This window comes from Bos grunniens, chromosome 2 (genome assembly GCF_055505025.1).
Source record: "Bos grunniens cultivar Pamir isolate PY7600 chromosome 2, Bosgru_T2T1.0, whole genome shotgun sequence".
Classification (NCBI taxonomy): Eukaryota; Metazoa; Chordata; class Mammalia; order Artiodactyla; family Bovidae; genus Bos; species Bos grunniens.
Genome location: NC_141166.1, coordinates 111,874,299 through 111,901,296, shown reverse-complemented (window position 1 = coordinate 111,901,296; position 26,998 = coordinate 111,874,299). Strand labels below are relative to the sequence as shown.

Here is a 26,998-nt window from a genome sequence, read left to right as displayed (position 1 = left end):
TTAATAGATGAAGATAGTTTTATTATCTTGCTCATGAGGTAATCACTTCTACTTTCCCAAATGATTATACACAGGAGCAGATTCAGCAAGATTTATTTTTAGCCAACATATAAATACTTACCCCTATTCTAAAATGTTGGCAATCTTCTTTTCTATTGCACAAATGACACTTTTAAGTTTGCTCCCTTTATTTCTTTTAAATTTATGGACTCTTTTACTAATATCTTGACTTTTTGAATAGCTAACACCTTTCTCTCAGCAGCCCTGTTGAGCACAATAAGCTTAAAATTTATCCGCAAACTTCAAGGGCAGGGCAGAATTCATATTATTCTTAACATACCAAGCCAAAACTGAAGGAAGAACTGGATAATTTTAATATAAATCATCCAAGCTAAAATCCCATATTTTAACTTTACATTTGAATCAGCAATGATTTTTACTGCTGTTTTCTCCCCTTCTATTTTTACTTTTTTTTTTTTTTTGAGTCTGAATCAGAGAATGTGCTAAACATGTGGCTTGCAGGCAGCTGGATTTCTCAAGTAGGAAGCACAAAGAAACATTTTCTCCCTTTACTTACTTGGGTTGCTTTTATTTACCATTCTTAAGAATGATTATCTGAGTTCAAGAATCATATTTCCATTGGTTCTAACAAAGAAGAAAAAAAATACTCATTTCACAATTAAGAGAGAACCAAAAGCTTTTTCTAGCTGTCAGTCAGTTTCCAAACTAATAAAAACTCCTGGGACTTTATCCATTCTTCCTACAGGGAGCAGAGCTGGTATAACCTGGGATACCTTTATCTTACTGCTTAGGTATAAAAATATTGCCTAAGCAGAACTGGCAGATTCACCAAATAAATAGAACGGTGAAATGAGTACAATATTCTTAGATGTATTAACAGCTAAACAGGCTATGTATGAGAAAAAAAAATCACTTAAAGCTTGCTTGAAATCTTTTAGATTAGTCTAACAGAAACACAAAAAACCAATGGGAACATCAAAGAGAAAAAAAACATGGAAAAGTCAACTTCTGCTACTACATATAATATCAAACACGTATACATACATCTATATTTTAAAAACCATGATGACACAGTTTTGTTTCCAAGTATGCTTTCATATTATAGATCTCATCTTCCATCCTTCAAGTCTGGTTGACAGGATACAGGATCTCCTTCTGTACGTTTTGTATCCTTCTGTCTATTCCTCCTAGTTTCACCAGTCAAAATTCCATGCCATCCTTTAATAACCATGCAAAACACCCCCTAATCAATGACCTCCAAATAATTAGAATTAACTTTCCTTCTCTGACCTTTAGTATTTTATATTTGCATCACCACCCACCTAAAAAACTGCAAAATGCTAGGCTTCTTGGGATGTTATTGTAAAAACCTTTATATAAAGGGAAGTCCTCACCACCTTGTATGGCCAGAGTTTAAAAAAGAAGTCACAATTGTCTGAAGTCAACACAAGACCTTTTCTGGAAAACACTGGAGAATATACTATGCAGATGATAAAAAAGAGGACTGGCCATGGCTCCTGGGGTGTTTGGCTAGAAGTCTCATAAGTTACATCTCAAAATTTAAAATTATCGTGATCTGTTTTATTCCTTTTGTCTGTGGTTTCTTCTTCTTCCCCAGGGTCACATACCATTTGGTAAACATAGCAGCTGAAGACCCTGCTGGGCTTCTGCTCTATGTGGAGCACCAAGTCTCTGTCAAAGTAGACTTCGTGGCTATATGTCTGCAATGAAAACACAGGCAAATGGGATTTCCTCTTCACATAACCATGTTCAATACTGTTTCATTAAGACGTCACAGCATCTTTAGAGATGCTCAAATATATACTTGAAGGCAAAATAGTTGCCAGAAATAGTTTATTTTTCATTATTTATGGATATGCAGATGATTTATGAGAGAAGCATTACACAAAATATTAAGAATGAAGAGTTCTGGACTTAAGTGTCTGAACACCCAGATTTTACTGTCAACATTGCTACTGTGACTATGGGCAAGTTGCTAAATCTTTCACATTCTCCACTGACAAAACAATGACTGGATAAAGTAACATCTACTGTTCCTTACAACTTTTATATTCCATATTACTCAAAAGAGACAAATTTTCAAGAGTGCTTGAAAACTCTACATGATCAGAAGTCTCTATTAAGTAACTGTGGGGATTCAATACAGAAAACAGAATTTTTATTTTTCAAAACATTACCAAACTTATAAAATGGGAGAAAATCAGACTGTGGTCAGATAGCATGTCTCAGGAGAAAACATGAAGCTTCATCTTTAAGACCATTGGTAAGCAGGCATCCTCTACTTTCTAGGGGAGAAAGGCTAAAGAACTCATTTTGTCATGTGTGTAGGAAAATCTCTTTCACATGGTCATTGGTATAAGTGAACCTGGACTGATATGAACACAGTGGCATCTGTTCCAATAAAAGTCAGCTATAAAGAAAACTCTTACAACTTTGTATTCTGTGGACTCTACTCACCACATCCCATGACTCCATGAGTGGAATACTTTTAAGTAAAGTTCCATATTCATTACAGTGGAAATCCAGGTGAGCTTTTCCTTCAGCATCTATTTGAGTAACAGCTACCACAGAAAGCAAATCCAACTCATCTTCATAGTCGACAATTTTGAAAGTCTTAGGGAACAGAAGACAAAGTAAAATAAAAGAGGGGCAAAATCCAGTTTTGATTATTTCTACAGTTGTGGCTTAACTATTCTAACATTATAAAACTATGTAGAAAGAAAAAGAATGGGTGGGAGCATAGGCAGAAATGTATCTCCAAAGGCTGAGCTGATTTACTACACCCTCGCACCTTCTTCTTCTGGGCCATGAACACTGACAAACACATCTAAGTCTAGCAAGTGAAACATAAGGCAAAAGTCACAATCATCAGAATATAACTCAATAATTTTCTTAGAAGAGATTTCCCTAGGAAGTGTACACATCAACACAACAAAAAAATAAGCTAATAATTGTTTTTTCAAATTATTTTGGTCCTATGAACACTTCTACAAGCAAAATCTCATGAATAATTTCAGTATGAAAGGAGAGGATGATGGGGGTGCCCTGGTTCAAACAGCTTGTACAATTCTACTGACTAAGGTTGCATGGAGCTTCCTGACCTCTATCCCAGGGCAAGTTCATGCTAGTTTGGTTTATTATTTCTGGTTAAAGTCATACCGACTCGATGGACATGGGTTTGGGTGAACTCCGGGAGTTGGTGATGGACAAGGAGGCCCGGTGTGCTGCAATTCAGGGGGTCGCAAAGAGTCAGACACGACTGAGCGACTAAACTGAACTGAACTGAACTGCAAGTCATACCTCTTGTTCTGGGTCATCATCCAGAATGGTAAAACTTCTTTTTACCACCCGTCCAGAAGCTGTAACAGTGGGTAGGTTTTCATTCTATCACATGGAGAGAAATAAAAAGCTATGACAAGTACCGTTATATGTAGTTGATGGCAAGACTAAACAAATTTGTTAAAGCTAACCAATCCTTCTCCAACACCCGTAAGTCTTTCCTCAGTTGAGAAAATTCTGAATCAGGTTCCAGATCCTCCAATTAGTAAAAATACTTTATTACAATAAAATCTCTAAAGAATAAAATACCAAAATAGGCAAAAATAAACGCAGAGGTTACAGATTTAGTATGTGACTTGCCCTTCTGATTTCTGCCTTAGTATAGTATAGCAAATAAAAGAGTGGATCTGCTTTTTTCTCTGCATGATTTTCTTCATGCTCTTAATTTGTATGCTAAAGAAAAAGAATCATTTGGAATTAAAGAATGGTGTGTGATTTTTTAACCCAATTTACCCTAGGTTTGCACAATTAATTAAACCTAGAGGTCAATAACTTATCCAAAAAATTTAAAGAGAAACCCAGAAAGGAAACAGAAATAAGCAAAAGATAGTCAATATAATTGACTCTTTTCAAATCTCATAGGTATGTGGGGCTAAGACTGGCTACTCATATAGACAAAATGAACAGACTTTTACAGGACTGTGTTGTTCTTTTCAGCCACACTAAAAGGCAAACACATTTGCACATTATATTCTCCTATAGACAGTGATATACAAAGGATTTTAAAGTACTGCTGACTTACTTTGTTCCTCTCTCTGTTGGCCAAAATGACAAAATCTTCAGAGATCTGATGCTGGGCACTATTATTTTCTACTTCACTTAGCTTTAAAACTCTGAAAAGGTAAAAAGGATTCTAAGAACCTAAGACATCAACACAGCATCAAAGTGTCAAAGCTGATCTACTGAAAAGAAACTGAACAAATGAAACTTATACTAACAATCCTGAGTCAGTTCTCTTCTCATTACTCCAAAATATTAATATCTGATAACTTAAGTGTCCACAACTTTCTTCAAATTTAGAGATTTTATTAAACCAAAAAAACCAGTGGACTTGTGGCGACAGGTGCCACTGAAGCAGCTTGCTGAGGCTTACACTAGCTTCCATGCTGAAAGTCATTCTAAAGAACCTCCTCTCTGCATCCTGCAGTAGGTCTTTAATGTTTCAGCTTTAACAGTGGCATTATAGTAGATACTTCATTTTTATTTCTGAAGATAGAATTAGTTATCAATGAACAATACTAAACGTTAAATATAATATAGACTGCATTAGCAACTTAGTCTAAGTTTTCATGATAGAGTAATATTTTAAAACTGCAAATGACTTAATACTTTTTTTGTTTTAGCATTATATTTAAAGACTTGGGTTTTCTGAGTGTAAATGGCCTCACAGATCAAGCTTGTTAAGCAAGTGAAAATAAAATAATTTTCTCACCACCCACACAAATCTTTTCACAGCATTAACAAGCATCAAAAGCACAATGTCCTCAAATCTTAGTCTCAAGTGCAAGTGAAGAGAGAACAGGGAGGAGCAGCCCTGTGGCCAAGGAGAGCTGAAGGCCTTTGAGTTTTGCCAGAGACAAAGAAATCAGATTACATTTAAACTTCTTAATTAGTTATCTTAATTAGTGCCGATATTTAAGAGTGCCTATTTTTTAAAACCTGGCAAAAGGACAACACTCTTTGTGAAACTTATTTTCTTAAACTCAAACTAATATCAAAGATGGGTGGTAACAAACAGGAAGAGTAAGATTTACTAAAGCTGAACTATACTTTTTATGACATTCTGTTAAAAGTCAGTAATTTTTTTTCATTAAGTTCCTTCATCCTCCTATAAACTGACCCAGAGTAGACTAATTATCATGAGGCATACGAAATAAAGAATACAGACATTGCCCTTCTTGTTCAATGGATACTCAGTGAGCACCTACTCTGCACTAAGACCTGTGCTCCATGCCAGAGTTACAGGTGTCAGCAAGACAGACCCTTTCCCTGTTACGGAGTTCATGATTTCAAAGTAAGATGTTTAAACAGAAAGCCAAACAAATAATTAGTTTAAATTTCTGTAAGTACTACAGAAGACTACATAGTGGACACAGTGAAAATATGATGGGGGAGCTAATCTAATGAAGGGCACCAGGGAAGGGCTCTTTGAAAAAGGGACATTTAAAGGGCCATAAAAGATGAACAGAAATTAGGCAGATAAGGGAAGCAGACTCCAAGCAGAGTGTACAGGTCCTCAGCTTTCTGAAAAGACTGCACAACTGAAGTAAACTGAGTGGGAGGAATCTTTCAGATTGGCTCACTATGTTGGTCTTTTATCTTAAGTGCAACAGGAAGCCATAAAAAGGTTAAACCAGAATTCACACGGTTAGGTTTCTGTGTTTGTTAATGTTTCTAAAAATCATTCTAGCTGCTAAGAAGAAAACAGACTTAAAGAGTAAAAAGTAGATTCTTGGAGTCTGGTAAAGAAGGCTATTACTAGTCTAGGCTAGGGATGACAGTGGTCTAGCCAAGACGGTGACAGTGGCCAAGGGTAGAAAGAGGCAGATTTAAGAAATGTTAGCATAATAAATGTTAGTAGCAAAATAAACTGGATTGATGGGATACACGGGGTGTGTGTGGTATGTGTGTGTGAGAGAGAAGAGTATACAGGCAAATGCAACTGAGTGTTTAAGTACATGTAAACTGATGAAAAACAAGAAGGTAAGAAAGTGTTAAGAATGAGTCCGGACTTATGACATAAGCTCAGATAAGAGGTTTAGGCAAACATAAAAATTTTTTGGAGTTTTGGTGTATACATGATCTTTGAAGCCAAGGGAATAAACAGAAGAATCAAGCAGAAAGGGAACAAAAAAGAGGGGAAAGAGGGTCTAATCTTGAGGACATCTAACAACTAAAGTCTGGGTTAGAAGAGGAAGAACATGAAAGGATATTAAGAAAGATCAAAGAGGGAGGGAAATATTCAGGAGCACCGTGGTGTCAGGGAAGCTAAATGAAGAGTGTTTTGATTATATGAAAGATGTGCGTAAACTAAATAAAATAAGGTTTACTTCAAACAACCTGCTACTTCTCCAGCAGTAAGACTGTCTTTTAGAACAAAGATAAATCATCTCTCATTAATCTTGGAGAAATGAATTAAGACCTGATGTGAAGGAACCAATCTGTGATCTCCTTTCCTTCATATGTCATCCCTTATCCATCAAAGAACTTACTCAAACGTAGTATTTATAGACAGTAAGGACAAGGTTGAAAGTATAAAGTAACATTTTCTAGATTGCATTCTCTGAGGAAGCACCCTACAAGCAGCTAATAATTCCCACAGTTGGCTCAGTAGTTAGCTGGCAAAAATAAAGTTGCCAATAAATACTACCAAAAGCTACTTTTAACTTTAAAGTAACTAAGGAAAATACTCACTTGACCTGATTTGGGCCAACATGTATTATTCTGCCAGAAGCATCAGGGTGGAAGTAGATCCAATCAGATTCTAAAGAACAACATTCCATTTCTTGGATCCCATTTTTTGCCTGAAGTTGGGACAAAATATTGAAAATAAAAATTAAAGGAAAATAAAATAATTTTCAAAACCAGTATCAGTGATAGTTCAGTAAGTTAAAGGTAAGGGAAGAGAAAATATTAACCAGCTGAACTGGGATGTATATTAGGGATAAATTAGAGGATACTCAAGCTTGAGAAATCCACAACATTTAAATACAGAAATTTCACAGGTGTACCATGCACCATGCCTCACAAATAATAACTTAAGTTACCATATTTCAAGCATCTAATTTGTGTCTGGCACTGGATTACATGTTTTCTACTCGTTATTTCTTTTGATCTCAGCAATTCTTGAAGCATATATTGCTATCCTCATCGTATGCATGAGGAAACCGATGCACAAAGAAGAAAAATCATTTGCATAATGTTCTGCACCTACTATTAATAAACAGCAGATTAGCCTTCAAGGTACATGCATTTTCCCTTGTTTAACTGTCATAATTATGTACTTGCAGTCTCCCGCAACTTTCTCCCTTTCCTATCCTCAACAGATTGTCAATCAGAAGAGTAGACAGCACGAAAATAAACATGCAATGAAACAGGTCGGACAGCCTCCCTGCGAAAGTCAGATATTAAACTAATGCTAAGGAAATGGTCTACTACTACCTAGCACTTAAGGTAAGTAGAGAGATTTATTTCATACTAGTATATTTAAACATTAAAATAAAGAAAACGATACTGCCATATGGATCACATATGTAACAAAAGTTTTACGTTACACGCAGGAGCACTAGGGACTAATACCATCATGGATACATTAACTTTACTGGCTTTATCCAAGTCATTCAATTTCTCCAATGTAAAATGAAACGACACCTTCTTTTTTATTAGATACTCAAAGCTTTCGACATATAAAAGTATTAATTCCACAGCATATACTGACAGGACACCATGTTCAAGGTACAACACTGGCTGTTCATACCTGACACGCACTGAACATAATCTCTATTATCCAGAAGCTCATATTCAAGAATGGAGACAGAAACAGAGTAAGGCCGTGAAGAAAATACAGTAGTCAAGCCATACACAGGCTATTATCAAGCATCCAAACCAGGTAAACAGAATTTCAGGAGCTTGAACTCTGCCTTAAAATGAGAAAGTGGCTTGAAAGAAGAGATAGCACAATCAAAAGCACGGATATGTTCGTCCATATAGCATGCATGTGCAAAAACATGAGTAGCAGACAAAATTAAACTGAGAAGCAGAGTGTCCAGTCATGAGACTGGAGAGGCAGGCGAAGGCTACATTGCAAGCGCTTTGTATGCTGTGTTTTTTTAATAATCGGAATTTAGCACATTTTATGTATCAAATTAGCACAGGTATTTTAATTTTTCAAGAACCTAATGATTTCTAAGAGAAATGGTTGTATTATTGCATTTTACATATAAGAACGTCAATGAAATTAAACATCTTGGTCACTTTCACTGCAGGGGGTGTGAGTTTGATCCCTGGTTGTGGAACTAAGATCTTGCCTGTGTTACGCAACGTAGCCAAAAAAAAAAAAGTTAATGTGTCCATTTTGGCATTATCTCCAAATGCTCCTTCATGTAACATAAAACTTTTTAATGTTTTTTAAAAATAAAACACACACATAAACATGCACACATAACCCATATCTTTCTTTAGGAGACCATTCTCTTTATTATAATATCTAAACACAACATGTGAAAGAAACATTATCTCTCTTTGTGTTAAATACTAGGCAGCATTATTATCAACTTCTGGAGTTATTATTTGTTCGAATGCTAGTTTAAGGCTCAGTTTAATAGAAAGTTACAGGTCATTTTCTGAATTCTTCAGTTACCCTGCACATATGTTTTTGGGTTGCCAACTTTTCTGACTGACAGGTGCAGAAGTAACGCATATACACATCATTAAGGTAACATCACTGCAATGAAGTTGTCCAGCAAAGTACTGAAAACTCCCCTGGATTCAGCAATTATTTATGAACATGCTAAAATACAGATCTGACTAAATGTTACAATTAGTAATTATACAAAGAGAGTACCAGATAGGCATGCCTGATGTAGATATTGAAGGCCATTTTATACACACACATAAGAGAATATATTACCAGTTCTTATTTGGGAAGAATATGAACTATGCAGGGTTTGACTGGATAGAAATTTCAACGAAAAAGCAATGTGACAGAGTCCTTGGTGGCTAAAGCAGTCCACTGCTGGGAGGTGAATAACCAAACCACAAACTCGTGGTAAAGTCCCCAGAATCCACTGGAAAAGTGGATGTCACTGGGCTGAGCCAAACAGGAGGTGCCACACGTGACAGGCTGATGAGAAAACCAAAGGGAAGAATGCTTCTGCAAAAAAAATCCAAAGATACTACACACGATGTTTCCCGGTGGCCATGATCTATAGGGAAGTAGGTAAACAGACCCAAGACTGTGCCAATCTTTAGGGTGGTGAAAGGTGACCGACTGGTCACTCTCAAAGCCACTGGGTCCAACAGAGACTGACTGAGGAAGATTCTGGAAGAGAAGGGTGTGGAATAAGCTGAGTCTGTCTCACAAAAAGTTAATTTGATGTATCAAGAGGTTCCAGAACTAAAGTAAATCAACAATATAAAACAAGGATATATAAACAATATAAACCCCCCTCCTCTGTGCACTCCTTCTTCTGCACTCATCTCAACCACTGTACTGAATGGACTGCATTTTATTTAATCTACGTATCGGCTTTGTTTTGAACTTGTGAGAAGGGACTGTCTCCAGCCAAGTCTGGCATATAGTAGGTCCTCAATAATGTTTACTAAATGATAAATCAATGCCTAAATCATTTCTAAAAAGAAAATAAAGAAATTAATTCAAAGGGTAAAAATTTCTATTGTCTTGCTATACATCCTTTCTTCCCATTCTGCCATATATAACTTTAAAATATCCTTGAAAACTTGGTGTTTCAATGCTTATACTGTGACCAACAAAATACTACCTAATTCTGCTTGGAAAAACCAAGAGCAACAAACTGTGAAGAAGCAGAACCAACAACACATTCCACCAGTAATTTCAGGGGCAGCCTGAACACAATCCACCAATGATTCCCACTATGGAGCTTCTGAGATGCTTTACATGAGGTCAAGGAGATGGTAAGAAGAAAAACTAATACATCTTTGGTGCCCTGAAAATTTTCGAATGTTAATAATGTTTTAAATTCTGGGTAGTACACACAAGTGTTTGCTATATTCTTTGTGTTCTCCCGTACTTTACACTGTCTACAAATTACTGATACAAATTGAAAAGTAATTCCTGGGAATGTGGACCAATTAGAGAAAGTGAAAAGTGAAGTCACTCAGTCATGTCTGACTCTTTGCGACCCCATAGACTGTAGCCTACAGGCTTCTCCATCCATGGGATTTTCCAGGTAAGAGTACTGGAGTGGGGTGCCATTTCCTTCTCCAGGGGATCTTCCTGGCCCAGGGATTGAACCGGGGTCTTCCACATTGCAGGCTGATGGTTTACCCTCTGAGCCACAAGAATAAAGAATTTCTGATATTAATTTACTACTAAAGCCTGACCACCATGATTTACCAAGGAATTGTCCTTTAAGGCACAAATATGGAAAACTCCTTTCTGTTTCTTCTTATTAGGTGTAATGATGTAGTGCCAAGGATGGCCTCCAATCTGAAAAGCATTCTCCAGCGAGGACACCTCAAAGAGCAGTGGCGGTGTATCTGCAGAGATGGGCGAGAGGAATTTGTTAGCTTCTTTGTTCTGGTAGCTTTGGAACATTCATTAACTGAATTCAACCTTTCTTTGCATGTATCATCTATTAATTTCTACCAATGAAAAATGACTATGTTCAAGGAAATAAAATACAATCTGGAAAGAGGCTTACTGATAAGAAAAGGCAAGTGGCAAACAGCTGTTACGTTATCAGTCAACTTTCTAGACACCCATTTTCAGGATATGTGTGACATGCAGCTGGAGGGCAATAAAGTGGGCTGAAGGTGCCTATGATGGCAAAAAAATGACAAGGTACACGTAATAAAAGCAGTTGCCATTTAATGAGTACCTTGGTTAGATACTATTTACAACTCTCATAAAAATCCAACCAGGTATTAGGTCTAGTAATTTCTTCAAATGTGAGGAAGAGATCTTTCATATTCTAGACTAACAGGTTATATTTAGCAAACTTTACAAGAGAAGTATTGCTTAAGTTTATGCAGTAGAAGTGATATGAGTCATAATGAAAGTAACCACTTAGGATGGGTCTTGTGCAGTGGAAGTTTCATCAAAGGAGAGCCACTACTACTAGTATTAGACGAGTTAATTTTAAGGTTAAAGTACCTTATATATCTTGTCAGCAACTGTCTTTTGGAGGTTGACACCACAAAAGGACTATCTGTTAGTGCTTCCTAGTCCTCTTCTTTGATGATACTTAATTTTATACGGAGTGTAACAGACTTACTTTTGGAGACAAGCATAAACAGAAGGTGCTGCTGCTTCTGAAGACCAGAAGTCTTTGGGGAGAGCCCTTATGAGGATACCGCTTAGCCTGTTTGGGAAGGTGGCTATTCTGAGTCCTTTGTTTCTAACTTCAGAGTCTAATCTTTGGTTTATGAGGCCACCACCATCTGTAAAGGGACTTGTCTTAGGAAGAGCATTCACTACAGAGTCACATGTTACATATAGAAGTGTGTGCCTGGTTAGTCCTCTGCATAAGGGCCACTTACTACTTAAAGCTACATAAAGGAGAAAAACAAATAATGAAATTTGAGTTCACAAACTGCAGTCTTCAGGAGAAAGAACAGACAGATACAAACAAATCAGGTACATTTAAAATACTCTTGAAGAAACCTTTCAAGAAAAGGGTGATATTCTTAATATATAAAAAGGATTTTTTTAAGCAATAAGAAAACTATTGACACCCCAATAAGATGAATGGGCAAAGTACATCAGCCAGTAAATTATGAAAGACATATAAACATCATATGTGATAACATGGTGGCTACCAAATGGTGGTGGATGAGGAAAAGAATTATGAAGAGAAAAAAGTATAATTAGTTTGAATTGGGGGTTAAAAATTTAAATAAGGAAGTTGTAGAGAATATAAAATAGGAACTCATAATGGAAAAAAATTAATGCAAAAAGATGTATTTAGGAAGAAATACTTTTCCCAGAAGTTGCTAAAAATGGCCCCAAAGTAGCATTAAGACTTGGCTTACTACAACTCTGGTGTGTCACCGTTAGCCCCAAGATCCCAAATTTTGATCTCTAATTCTATTCTCAATTGAAAGGGCTAGGAGTTTGCAAAGAATGGCTGATTTCACACCCTGTGATGAGGAAATCTCAGTATTATTAGTAATTACAGGAATATTCTTGTACTTTTTTATAAGCACAGAAAATTTTAAAAACCTAAATGTCCATGCTGCTGCTAAGTCACTTCAGTCATGTCCGACTCTGTGCGACCCAACCAGGGGTCCCAGCGGCAGCCCACCAGGTCCCCCGTCCCTGGGATTCTCCAGGTAAGAACACTGGAGTGGGTTGCCACTTCCTTCTCCAATGCATGAAAGTGAATGTCCATAGTAAACTGGTTAAATAAATTTACAGTTTATGCATATGAAAGTGAAAGTCGCTCAGTCGTGTCTGACTCTTTGTGATCCCATGGACTATTCATTCTATAGAATTCTCTAGGCCAGAATACTGGAGTGGGTAGCTTTTCCCTTCTCCAGGGGATCTTCCCAATCCAGGGATCGAACCCAGGTCTCCAGCACTGCAGGCAGATTCTTTACCAGGTGAGCCACAGGGGAAAGTTACACATATAATGGTACATAAATTAAGTTCTTAAAACCTTGAGGGGCTTAATTAGCATGTGCACACATATACAGACGACTACTCTTTGGCAAAGATAATATGAGCACTGCATTCAAAAAGTATCAGAAAAAAATATAATGAAAACTAAGTTTTCCTTCCATGTGATTCCCTCAGAAGTAACTATCATTTATCATTTTTTCTGTGTGTCCTTCCAGATACTTCAAGCAATCCTCAAAGCATGTGCTCACATCTATATTTTTAACATATGCATATGAATACAACACAGATGAGGCTTTTTACACACATAGTTTTGCACTCCTTTTTTCACTTACTAATATATATTGGAAACTTCTCTATAAAGGAGCAAAAATAATTCCTATTTCTTTTTAATAATTAAGTTTATGACACAGCCAAACAATGAAAGAATACCAATGTCACCTATCAATATATACAGTGTTTCCAATCTTTTGTTGTTAGAAAAATGTTATAGTTATATGTTTGTCATTTTGTACACATGTGAATATATCTGGGATAAATTTTAAAAAAGGAATTGCTCAAGGAATACATGTATTTAAATTTTTGAAATATATTAACAAATTGTCCTCCACATGGGACTCCAACAATAAACAACCGTGTCTCTTCTATACTTTCACCAATCCTGTTACCTAACTTTTTGATATTTGAGAATCTAAATAGAAGTATCTCACGGTAGTGCTAACTTGCACTTCTCTTATCAGTGACATTGGGCTTTGTGCTCTCCTAATTAAAAGTCACTTATATTCCTCTTCTTCTGCACAATATCCTTTGCTCATTTTGTTGTTGTTGCTACGTTGTCATTTTTTCTTATTGGCCTGCAGAACTCATATACAGTGAGGCAATTACCCCTTTATAGTGTATGTTGCAATATGTCCCCTATTTGTTGTTTGAATTTTGGTTGGTTTGTGTGTGTGCTTTTATTTACTTTTGTTTTTAAACAAAAACATGAAGCACTTTATCTTTATGTAGCCAAATTTAGCAATCTCTTCTTTAATGGCTCTGTGCTTGGGTCAGAAAGGTCTCAACTCTGCGATAAAAGGATTCTCTAAGTTTTCTCACAGAACTTTAAAATCTTTGATCCACCTATTGTTTCTTTAGATGTAAAGAGACAGGAGCCTAATTTTATTGTTTTCATAAGACCATCTATTAAATAATCCCAATGGAAATTAATATTTGTAATATATTAACATTTAAAAGTGGGTTAGGCTACAGATAACTATATACAATGAATCTAAAAAATTATATGGTGAATGAAAGATGCCAGACAAAAATTACATATCATATACTTCCACTTATACAAACTCTAGAAATCTAGAGTGAAAGAAAGTACATTCACTGGTTGCTGAAGGCTGGGGATGGAAGGAAATTGACTGGAAAGGGCGCTGGGGAACATTTTGGAGTGATTAAAGTATTCTAAATCTTGATTGTAGGAGTGGTTTCATGGATATAAATATTTGGCAAAACTCAAATTGTACAGTTTAAATGGCTGCATTTAAGTGCATGTAAATTACACTTCAGAAGAGTTGATTTTTGAAAAAGCAAGTTATGAAACAGTGTTCACAGTATGATTCTTTTTGGGTTTTAGGCATATATACATTTTAAGATTATCCAAAAAACACAGAGGTGATAGCAACTAATGCCATGCAGGATGCCTGTGAGTGTTTTAAACTTTCTCTATTTTTTTCATTAATTCCTAATTCTTCTATAATGAAAATGAACTGCTTTGCCTTAAAAAAGTTACTTAAAGTTAAAATAAGTATTTTGTATAGGTTTTACTGATCCTGAAAAACAAATCTAGAGAAATAAACTGGATTTCAGTCAACAGAGTCTGAAAAAATACACAAAGTTTCCAATATAATATGTTACTCCTCTAAGCTAAATGTCTAACAATTACTGTATTGTTTTACAATGGCACATGATTTCACAGATCATATTTTCAAATGTTATTATTTTAAAGCTGATAAAAGTGAGGCCCATAGAGGTTCAGTAATTGCTCACTACCATACCACCAATTAGTAGTGGAATTTCATTCTCATAGGAGCAGACCAAGACTGTGATCCCAAGTCCAGTCTTCTCTCTGTAAACAGGGACCAAAATCACAGCACAAACAGAGGCTCCATGAGCTTTCTTTATCACCCTGTTCTTTGTTTTACTTACTTATTATCTGCATTCCAAAGAGAACAATGCTACCATTTAGGGAAACTCTCTTCAAAATAATACATATTAGTTATCACTGGAGTCTGTAGTTTTCAGATTCCTGCCTTCTGTATTTGTATCAAATATAGTAGGAAACGGCAATCCACTCTAGTATTCTTGCCTGGGAAATCCCATGGACAAAGGAGCCTGGTGGGCTGCAGTCCATGGGGTCACACGAGAGTCAGACATCACTGAGTGACTGAGCACACACACAGGAGGCATTGCGAAGGCTGAGTTTTTACAAAACTGCCTAATTCAGCTCGCCCAAGACGCCTCAAAATTTGAGTAATTTTTAAAATTTTATTTTGAGCTTCTTGGATAATTGGCTATACTGAACTCTCTCAGTCCTCATACTTTGTTATTTACTAATAAAAAGAACATTTCCTTTCTCACAATTAAGTCTTTCATTTGTTTCTTGATCTGTTGATGATGTAATATTGTATAACAATAGAAGAAAGTTGTATTTCGACCCATATTAGAAAAACCTTTGGAGTTTTACCTAAATATGTTTATTGGTTAGAAGTAAATGTCCGCAATATGATAAAAAATAATTTTTAATGAACTAAGAATAAAGATAAATATTAGGATAACAAAATATATTTTCTTTTTAAATTTACTCATGATTTTTATATCTATCTGCATTAAGTAATCCTTGTATTGATGAGATGAACTCTGGTCAGTTATGGTTTATCTGACATACATTGCTCAATTTTATAGCAGTATTCTTTTCAACAAACTGCTGAATTTGATAAGCTAATTAAATACAGAACACATTTTTATATTTATAAAATTGTATATAATTTTCTTTACTGTGCCTTAATGATCTTTAAGTTGGATAAATGTCACTGAATTGTAAAACTTCAAGTTCTAAAGGAGCTAAGGTATTATCATTTGCTGCAACTTATTATTCTGTAGATAAGGAAATCAAGACCAGAAAGGTAAAGTCACTTGCCAAAGGTTACAGATCTCTGGCCAAGCAAGGCCCAGCATCCCCAGGCCTTTATTTCAGTGAATAACAGATTTCTGTGAACACTTAGACAAAAGCAAGGAATACTCTGCATAGGAGCAAAATGAACTGAATTTAGGAAAAAAACATTTGGATGATTACAATTAATCACTATCAATACGACCACTTAATTTTTAAGGTGAAAAAAGTACTATATTGTAGCCATACCTGTGATTTTAATATTACAAGGAATGCCAAAGGGAGCCTCTCCTACAGTTCCAGTAGTCCCACCCCATCTGCATGCACACCCTAAGTCAAGTTTCTGTTGCATGAACTAAAAACAAAACAAAACAAAAACGGTGGCTTTAGCACCTACTTATTTGCTGTCTGGAGAGAGAAAAAAAAAAATCAAATTTACATGTATATGACAGAGGAAATGTCTTTATTTATTTAAGGGCTTTTCTATTTATCTTCCCACCCCTTTTTTAAAGGTTACTTCGTCTTTCTGCATTTGTACAGTTTTGTAGAGCTGAAATCTATACTAGAGCCTTATGTTAAAAATATCTCATTAAAAAAAAATCATACCTCCATCCAAATCTCAAGTTAATCTGAATATGGCAAATTTGAATTTTCTCTACCTGCTTGGTGATGGCTTGGAAGCTATAAAGTCTGACCAGTCCCGAGCTGTACATCACAATCAGTATTCCATGAGACAAGGTGGCATCCGTGACGTTCCCGAAAATCTGAGGGGAAAGGTAGACATCACCTGAGAAAAGACCAGAAGGCCAATCCTCTGAGTTTTCACCGTGGTATGTGTATCTGTTTAATATTCAGTTTACTATTACAATACTGCTGCCTAACATTCCAACTTCATTATAATTTAGGAACTTGCAGCTAATGTATTATTAGGGTGAGTGGTAACCTCCAGGGTCTCAAACTGAAGTACTAATGGGAATTTAATATATATCCTTCAAAATGATGCAGCAGCTTTCATTTACTTCCGTTTTGTAAAATCTTTTAATAACAAATCCCTTTCCTAATGGACATAGGTGTAAACTGAGCCCATTTAATTCTACCATGCAATATTTGCATGGCTGAATAAATACCGGGACCTTTTCTTTATAAAATATCGTTTATAAAGGGACCTTTTTCAGCTAGTGGTGAAAAGATTTGATCTAAGAAAGTAATTCTAATAAAAAACAGCCAACTCGAGAATTTTATCATTACCTTGTTCTTTAAACATCTAATACTATTTGATTTTTTAGTAAAAACCAAACATGTTAAAGACCAGATACACACAGAGACATTTAACCTAGCTGATCTTGAGTAAGGCTTTGGCTCCTTGTTCCCTGTCTCTGTTCTGTGTACTGGATCCTGTTGTGATGCTCCACAGAGCTCTGATAAAGAACTTGATTCTGTGCCTCTTTTAATATTTAACAAAAGCCAACCAACATAGACAAATATTCATAGCAAGGAAAGAACAAGTAGAAATTAAGTGAAAATCTGTTTCTGTTTCCACTCAAGATAAATCACTTAGTAAAGGTTTACTACCCCGGCAAAGAAAGAGCTTCAAGTACATTCTGAACCTGGCCCCTGGGTAGTCTTATTATGCATGGTAATTGAAAGATGTACTTTAGTTTCAAATAACCACAATCAAAATCAAATCCCTCAGATGATTATCTTGAACATGTAAGAATAAATAGAAACACTTTATGACTACATTCCTGTTGTAGACTGTAATAAGTATACACAATTACTTAATCCACAAGCACAAAGAGAACAATTAAATTCATGAGTTGTGTTTTTTTGGTCATCTTTTAAAAGGATAATTATGGTTTGCTTTGTTTTTGACTAGCCCATGACTTTCTATTCCCTGATCCTTGTTCCCCACTTTGAAAAGAAGGATTTGTGTAATTCAAATGTATTTTCAAATAATGAATGCTAAAATAAAGTAGTCACTCTATTTTAAAATTTGGTTTAATCTCTGGAGTCAAATATAAGTTCAAATTCCAGTTTCTCCATTTACTGCCTTTAGATTTGGGCAGCTGCTTTTAACTTCTTAATTAAAAACTTTACCAAATACCTAATAAACAATTAAACAATAAAATCACATCTTAATGTCAAAAAAATTAATATTATAATTAAATCAGAAATGAGTTCTTACCTTTTTGTTGATCTCCAGAATCCCTATGAGTGAAAAAGGTAGCACATGGAACACTGCAAGATACAGCAAAACAGGCTGTTGAATGCCTGCCTAAAAGGAAAGACTAAAATCACAGACCGCTCTCAAGAATATATTAACACCACTATTTTCCCAGTGGTTACCAGTGGGTAAAGAGAACAGGCAAGGGATAATACAAGAATTAGGGCATTAAGAAGCACAAACTACTATGTATAAAACAAGCTACAAGGATATACTGTACAACACAGGGAATAACCCAGTATTTTATAATAACTATAGTTGGAGTATGGGCTTCCCAGGTGGCGCTAGGGTAAAGAATCTGCCTGCCTATGCAGGAGACATAAGAGATGCGGATTCAATCCCTGGCGGGGGAAGATCCCCTGCAGGAGGAAATGGCAACCCATTCCAGTATTCTTGCCAGGAGAATCCCATAGACAGAGGCCCCTGCAGGGCTAAACAATCTATGGGATCACAAACAATCGGACACAACTGAGTGTCTGAGCACATAAATGGAGTATAACCTTGAAAAATCATGCATCATTACATTGTACACCTGTAATGTACACAATGCAGTACAACAACTATACTTCTATGAAAAATTTTTATAAAAAACTTTTAATTTAAAAAATAAAAACACTCTATTTTCATGAATTGAAAACCACCCTCTATCAAACTGAAAAGTTACTTAAACAGGAAAGCCTACATGTTCAAAATATGTCCACTAAACCTTTAGCCTTTCAGACACTACAAAATACACACACACACAAAAATCTATTAAAACAAGCATAACAGTAAGCATTTCTTAACAACACATTTTGTAAAAAACATACTTTATAACAAAATGTATGTATGTGCTATGTAATAGATCATGTTATAATATAAATTAACACATTGGATTATAAATATATTATAACACAATTTAATTTATATTATAAATTGGAATTCTAATCATCAAGAGCCTAATCAAAAGACACAGCATTATCATGGTCATATCATTTAGCATTACACTAACATGGCTAAATGAAATAGAAAAAATATCAACAGTTATAACTTGAGTGATTTCTCCGCTTGAAGAAGGTAGCTTCTTTACTTTGAAGAATAAGGTTTAGTAACTATTTTTCTGCTATGGAATGGAAAGTAATCTGTTGTACTTCCCCAGAGTGGCTTGAAGAGAATATTTTAAGTTCGTGGTAAACAATTTTGATAGCATGCTCCAGAAACCAAAGATCATTAGTTCTCTCATAACTAATTTTCAGACAAGTTCCTCTGGAAACAAATTCTTTATTTTACTGAATTTTTAAGGATGTCTACCTGTCGGGCCAATGTTGAACCTTTGTTCTGAGCTGACTTGACAGCAATGACTTCTTGAGGAGTGTCCCAGCTCAAATACCTTTTAAAAGAATAAAAAGAAGTTTACTCGTTTAGGTCAGTTTCCTTATACTTCAAATCAAAATATAATAGATATAAGTGAACAGTTTTTCAGTTACTTAAATTATAAAAGTAACTTATTTTAAAAAATAAACAATTAAAAGAATTCCCTGAAGATCCTCATATGCATTTATTTGTTTATATATACATATAATTTTAATCCTTCTGGAGTCTCAATGAATGAAAATTGTATTTGATCTGTCAATATTCAAAACTTAGAAAACGAAAAACCATTCCTGATGTAAAAAAGAAGTTACAAAAAACATTAAAAATATTACATTCACATTTTGCATGCTTATATTCATTCCAAAAATTTACATCTAATTTATAAAACTCTGAGTTTATAAGTAACAGTTCTTAGATTATACTAGGCAGGTAACTTAACTGCAACAGACTAGCTTTCAGAAAAATCTACCAAAAAAATACATCCCACATAAAAAATACTATTTGTAAAAAGTAAATTTTTTTAAAAAGGGTATCTGACAACTACTAGAGGTTAGTTACTTATGAGGAATACAAAGATAAATGACAAAGGGTCTCCATCCTTAGATCTTCAAAAGCAGTCATGAGGAGAGATAAATAGATTTATAAACTGAGATCCACATATACAATGGAAAACTTAAAAAAAAAAATCTTGAAATATCCTAGGCCATAAGTCTCAATTTTTCATAATCAAATTTAAAACAACAGAGTCACAGTTAATACCTGAATTTGCAATATGAAGCAAGATATATTTTCTCAAGGACTTTTCCTGTAGTTGCTGATATACGAAGCAGCCAATTATGAGCAGTCAGTGCTATGAGTGAGGATTTATAATCTGATGGACTGGGAAGCATTTCTCCCTTAAAAGAGATAAAACTGAAACTGCTTGATCATGAACAATCTACAGTAATCCATATCCAAAGAAAACAGCTAAACAGTCAAACAAGTAAATTTTAAAAAGAAATATTAGTGAGAAAATAAATAAGATGAGGAAAGATTAAAATTGTGAGAAATGATTTTCATTATTAATTTATTAAGTCAGCTTATTCACACAGAGTGCTTAAGCAGTACCTGAAATAATTATTTTTTCATTTAGTCGCCAAAATTGTGCCTCTTTTGTGACCCCATGGACCGTAGCCTGCCAGGCTCCTCTTTCCATGGGATTTTCCTGGCAAGAATACTGGATGGGTCACCATTTCCTTCTCCAGAAATAATTATTACTTATTAATTATTAATCATTAAGTATTCAACAAATGTTAGCCAATCATCATCATAATAACAACAGTAATACAAGTAATACTAATGATGCTGCTATGATAACAATAACAGTTCTTAAAACCAAGTATAACATTAGATAGCATAAGCAATTAAGAGTCATTTCCTAGAACAGATGTTTCTTTATTCCAAGACTTGTTTTCCTATTGATAGAAGTTAAAATGGGAAAAAAGCAATTTATCCCACTAGTCACTGTGGCTCTACTCTAACTCCAAATGGAAAGCTAACATCCAGAATCAAAGCAGCCAAAGAACAGAGATGGACCTACTTTTAAAGATAATCCTTGACTCCAATGAACTACCCTCCAAAAGGGCACATCTGCCACTGAGGAGCTACCTTAGGGTGGAAGTCTAGGGCAGGAAGAGAAAGAGAAGCTAAGGGTTCTACTTTGATTTGTAGAATAAAAAGGAAGTTCAAAGATGAAAGTTAAGAATAGAGAAGTTAAAATTAATCTAATATTGCTTCGGCTGAAAAGGGAATAGAAAAGAATGCAGGCACATTTATTTTACTTATGTGCCTTAAGATTTGTCTCCTGTTTCAAATGTTAGGGAAAGAAACTAGGTTTTTGTGTGTGTTTGTTTCTTGGTTGTGTGTGTGTGTTTTAACTTATTAGCTACTTAAGTCCTATACTAAAATCACAGGCAATGATGTAATTTTTTTTATTCTTTGATGTCTTACATAAGTATTACCTCAAGGAATTTTTAAAGTTTTAAAAAATGTATCACCTATATCTTGCCTATTAAAAAAAATTAGGTAGCAAACGTAATAGGTTTGAGCTATTTTCCTAAACTAAAAGTTGTATTTCACACCCTGTCTCAGAAGAGAAGTTTAAAGAAGAGAAGAGAAGTTTAAATTTAGTTTCACAATGAGTATATTAACAACAATACTATATGCTTTGTTGTTTTTCTCAATGGAAAATCTTGGTTCACTTCAAATAAGATGAGCAAAATGTTCAAAGAGAAGTGAGATTAGGAATTAGGTTACTAGAAACTTTATTTTTATAAAGATTGCTCTAAATTTTTGTTGCTTTGCATTGACATCTTTCAAAATTTTTCTCAATTAAGGAATCTGTCATCCTCTTCCCCTCATCAATTAAAGTGGATTAGAAGGCTTTAGATGGTGGGGGCAAAATAGTTATTTTTAACTTTCAATAAGGAGTTGGGGAAGAAAATGTAGATTTAAAGCTTCTTATTTTTAAAAAGGAAACTTCAATGAAAAGAGAGTAACTGTCCAGGGAAAATTACAATTTTATGTACAAACAAGTCTTTTTTTTTCCTTTTAAAGAATTATAATAATAAATGCAAAGCATAGGCTATTAACTTTAAACATTATTTTTGGTGATATATCCTATTTTTCCTAAAAAACGAAACAGCCAGATTAAAAGACTGGATTAACTTGCTGCAGTACTCCTTAAATGTTTCTTACAACACTGATCCCATGGAAAATTAATATTTAGAAATATAACTCAAAATAGGAAGTTCTATGATCAAAAGAGTTGGGAAAATGGTTTGACAATAACCATCCACATTAGTATTATTATAAGTATTAATAGTATTAAAGGCTCTGTGAAGTAATTCTACAAATAAATTTGTTTCCCAACTCCTCTAACAAGGATAAGATGTTAATATCTTATGAAAAAAGTGTTCTGAAAAATACACACAGGGGCAATATGGATCTGATGGAATGAGCTTATCTGTTATTTTATTTTTCATTTTTATCTTATTATTTCCTAAGAAGATTAATAGAGGAAACCCATAAGAATCCACTTTCAGAGTCATGAAACATAACTCCTGCCCTAAATACTTATTGTCTCAATATATTAAGTAGAATAATCTCTTAAACATTGAGAATAACTGCAAACTAGCTTATATTGCTTATGAAACCTTTAACCTTTTCTAGTTTTCAAGATTAAAAAATGGTATTAAAAGTATATTCACAGTATTAACATATAATTTTTTAAGACAGAAGTTACTTCATGAGGAAAAATAAAAATAAAAAATATGCTCTCTTTTTGCTTCCTTTCAAGGTTTAAGAATCACTATGATACTTAAACGTTTTATTTCTTTATACAATATATTAACAATAAGCAGTTCTTCTAGACTACAAATGCTTTAGAAACATGCTATGAAAGCAAATCTTACCACTGGGCATTCCCATAATAAAGCATCTTCTATTTTTTCTGATTTGGAACATCTTGGCATTTCATAAAGTTTTCGTGGCTCTGATGCAACACTGGGGGGAAAAAAGATTATTCTTCTTCATAAATAAGACAGTGTTTGCTTGGATTTCAGCGATTTTTTTAATTCAGAGATTTGGAACACCAAAAATACAACCTGCTGCTTTGCTTTCCTCTTCTTAACTAAATGTCAACATTACTTTTTAATCACAAAATTCATAATACACATTCATAGAAAAAATATCAAATATGTAATAAATTATAATAGCACAAAACTATCCAATATTAATATTTTGGTTCAGTTATTAATATTTTGGCTCATTTCACTCTACTTTTTCTTTATACACTTATACCCACCTGCAGATCATTTTCCAAAATTAGAGCATATTGAATTGTTTCTTTTCCTTTTAACATTTACTACCAATATCTCTGTTGAATTTCACCTTCATAATCTGTTATTCCAACATTGTGAAATGAAAATTAAAGAGTTCCTTTCTTTCAACTAGTAGTAGAAAACCAGTAGATGAAAAAGATAAAAAAGGAAACTTCCCAAACCAGAAAGAAAAAAGAATTAAAAAAAAAAAGAACAGAACATCTAAGGACTATGGGATAATTAGAAAACGTGTAATGTACACATAATGAGAATACCAAAAGAAGAAGAAAGAGAACAAAACAAATGTGGGAGGTATCAAACCAATTATATCAATGATCACTTTAAATGTGAATGGTCTAAAATACACCTGTCAGAAGACAAACTGATAGAGTGAATAAAAAACAAGACTTGAATATGTTATATACAAGTAACCCACTTTAAATATAAAGACACAGATATAAAAGCAAAGGGATGGAGAAAGATATACCATGCAAATACTACCTTAAAAAAAAAAAGCAAGCAAGCTGGAGTAACCATATTAATATCAGACAAAGTAGACTTCCACACTGAAAATTATCAGGGATAAAGAGTAGAATTATATAATGTGAATGCATCTAACAACACAATGTCAAAATACTGAGACAAAAATGGTGGAATACAAGGAGAAACAGACAAATCCACCATTATACTTAGAGACTTCAAAACAATCCATCAGTACCTGACAGATCCAACAAATAGAGTAGGTAAGAATATAGTTGAACTGACCAGTACCGACAATCAGCTGGCTCAAACTGACATCTTTAGACTACTTCAGCAACAATACATTCTCCTCAAGCCCATGTGAAGAGTTCACCATGACAGACTACACTCTGGGTCATAAAATACTAGAATTTAAAAGACTAGAAAAAAATATAAAATATGGTCTCAGACCATAATGGATTTAGGTTAGATACCAATAGCAGATAGCTGTAAAATCTCCAAATACTTGGAGCTTAAATGACACATTTCTAATTAACACAGGGGTCTGGCTTAGTGGTAAAGAATCCACCTGCCAATGAAGGAGACTCAGGTTTGATCCCTGGGTAGGGAAGATCCCCTGGAGTAGGAAATGGCAACCCACTCCAGTATTCTTGCATAGTCGGACATGGCTGAGCAGACTGAGCACAACTGAGGGAATGAGCTCGCGCAAAGAAAAAAGTAGAAAAAAGTCCAGAGAACTTTTAAATCGAATATACAATGTTTCAACATTTGTGAGATACAGGAAAAAACCGTGCTTAGAGGAAAATGTATGGCATTTAATATATACTTTAGAAAAGGAGAAATGCTTCTGGGCTGGTGAACACATGAAGATTCAGGAAGAGTGATATGCTCAGAGGGCACAGAATTTCTGTGCTCCTTCCCACATACCTTGCCCTATGCATCTCTTCCATCTGGCTGTTCTTGTGTTATCAAGTTTTATAATAAACTGGTAATCTACTAAGAAGCCAGTCACCAAAAACAAGTCACACACACACAAAAGTCAAGTATTACATGATTCAATTTTTTGGAAATGCCCACAATGGGTGAACCTACGGAAACAAAGTAGTCTAGCAGGTGCATAGGGCTGAGGGTGGAGAAGGTACGCTGGTGACAGCCAAAGGGTAGGGTCTGGGGGTTTTGTGAGGTAAAGAAGTTGTTTTAAAATTAATTGTAGTGATGGTTGCGTATATGAACCATCAATGGTTCATCAAATCATTTTCACTGAATATGAATTTCAAGGATGCAAAAATTGAATTGTATGCTTTAAATGGGTGAATTATTAAGCTGTTAAATAAGAAAATAACCCTACTTTTTTAGAGGAGCAAACTTAAGTGCGGCATGTTTGGAATATGTTTTAAAATATTTAGCAAAGGTATAAAGGAAAAGGATATGGGGACAGATAAGCAAATGTGGCAAAAATCTTGATCCTTTCTGAGTCTAGGTAATGAATGTATGGGGGCTCACTATACTATTTATATATATACACTATATAGACTACGTTAGCAAGTCTGAAATTTTTCTTTTAAAACAAAGGCAAGTACTTTCAAACCAAAATACAGAAATTCTTCCCTAAAACAGCATCTAATTAGTAGGTACTTGGATCTCCTGACATCTGGTATCCCTTAGGCACAATAAAATACTACACTGTACTCAGCAATCTGTCATTTTGCCTACATTATAAATTCTCTTTAAATTGGTATTTACACAGATGAAACCTCAGCCTTTAGGTTTAACAAGATGTTAAATTACATGCATTTTATACCCTACCCTTATTTTGAACCCATTTTTCCATTCTGTTACACTAAGCACTAATGTAGGCATGTGTTTCTATAAAAATTAAAGGTCAACAGTCAAATGAATTACATCAAAAATTTCACCAAGATACCTGCTGATACAGCACCGATAATTGTTAAAGTATATTCTTCCTCTCTCATAGGCTATAGGTGATTTGGAATGAGTTGTCCAAACATTCTTAAATTTAGTACTTTCCTGAAAAACACAAGGAATTTCGGTTTAGGAAATAACTCATACGTTTCTACTGTGCACCAATCTTAAATTGGATATTTAAATTTACAGTTTTCAAAATAACTTCAAGTACGTTCTTAAAAAATAGTATGTTCAATTATTCTTCACTCTGCCCTCACATTTCGGCTTAAGTGGGGTAATTAATTTTTAGAAAAATTGTTTGCAAGATATAAGAAAGTTAAAACTAAAAGCATGTGCTGCTAAGTCGCTTCAGTCGTGTCCGACTCTGTACGACCCCACAGACGGCAGCCCACCAGGTTCCTCCGTCCCTGGGATTCTCCAGGCAAGAATACTGGAGTGGGTTGCCGCTTCCTTCTCCAACGCATGCATGCATGCTAAGTCGCTTCAGTCGGGTCCGACTCTGTGCGACCCGTTAGACAGCAGCCCACCGGGCTCCTCTGTCCACAAGGCTCTCCAGGCAAGAACACTGGAGTGGGTTGCCATTTCCTTCTCCATAAAGCATGTGACGGTTCTGCTAATGGCTATTTACTAACCCCCAGTTTCAAGGCCGTGATCACCCTGCCCATCACTTGCGATCTTCTTAAAAGGGAATTATACTGCGTAAAAACTGCAGCCCAGCAGTAAGTCTGCCTCTCCCCTACGCCCGCGACCCCCGTCGCCCCGCTGCTCTTCGTTCCCCTCCCGGCCGGCAGGCGGTCACCTGGCACACCAGCGCCCGCAGGATGCCCAGGTTCGTCCTCTGCACCATGCCCGCGTCGCGCGAGAAAAAGCCCAGCGCCCGGCGACTGAGCCGACCGCACACGTTGGGCTTCTGGCTTGGGCCCATGGAGGCGCGGGCCCGGCAGAGCGGAAGAGGGGCGCGCCCCTTACTCCCGCGCCGGGAAGCGGCCACTATCTCCGAACCTCCTGGCCCCAACTCCTCGAGGAGCCCAGAAAAACTGACACCGGGAGCTGGGCCCGGAAGGGCACAGCTGTGGGGCGAGGGACGACAGAGCCGGCGCCGCCTGAGAGCCGAGATTGGGCAAGGGAAAAAACCCCCTTCCGGGCTGGCCCGGCAAACACTATACAGCTCCGGACCCAGCGGCAGACACTGCAACGTACTTAACGCGCAGTCAGCCGAAGCCGTTCACTTGCCGGAAAACGTAGTTCCCAGTGTCCGCAGAGGGATCCTGGCTTGTACCCAGAACTACAATCCC

General features: G+C 35.6%; 1 protein-coding gene across 23 annotated transcripts; it reads right to left on the bottom strand.

The window, feature by feature from the left end:
* Positions 1–460: 460 nt before the first annotated feature.
* DCAF17 (DDB1 and CUL4 associated factor 17) lies at positions 461–26,992 on the bottom strand. 23 transcript variants are annotated; one of them, XM_086357895.1, is made up of 15 exons: positions 26,503–26,992; positions 25,702–25,805; positions 22,890–22,980; positions 20,197–20,333; positions 19,375–19,453; positions 18,046–18,135; positions 16,520–16,647; positions 16,110–16,215; positions 10,478–10,620; positions 6,796–6,905; positions 4,124–4,214; positions 3,343–3,426; positions 2,500–2,655; positions 1,650–1,742; positions 461–1,239 (listed from the first exon to the last, which is right to left on the bottom strand). In XM_086357895.1, the coding sequence occupies exons 7-15, from the start codon at positions 16,571–16,573 to the stop codon at positions 1,222–1,224; spliced, it is 855 nt and encodes a 284-aa protein (XP_086214021.1). In that variant the 5' UTR covers positions 16,574–16,647; positions 18,046–18,135; positions 19,375–19,453; positions 20,197–20,333; positions 22,890–22,980; positions 25,702–25,805; positions 26,503–26,992; the 3' UTR covers positions 461–1,221. The 23 variants fall into 23 exon arrangements, 21 of the variants coding, with proteins under 21 accessions (XP_086214021.1, XP_086213885.1, XP_086214035.1 ...); XM_086357759.1 differs by having other exon boundaries at positions 16,520–16,624; XM_086357909.1 differs by having other exon boundaries at positions 16,520–16,624; positions 18,046–18,098.
* Between the last annotated feature and the right edge of the window lie 6 nt (positions 26,993–26,998).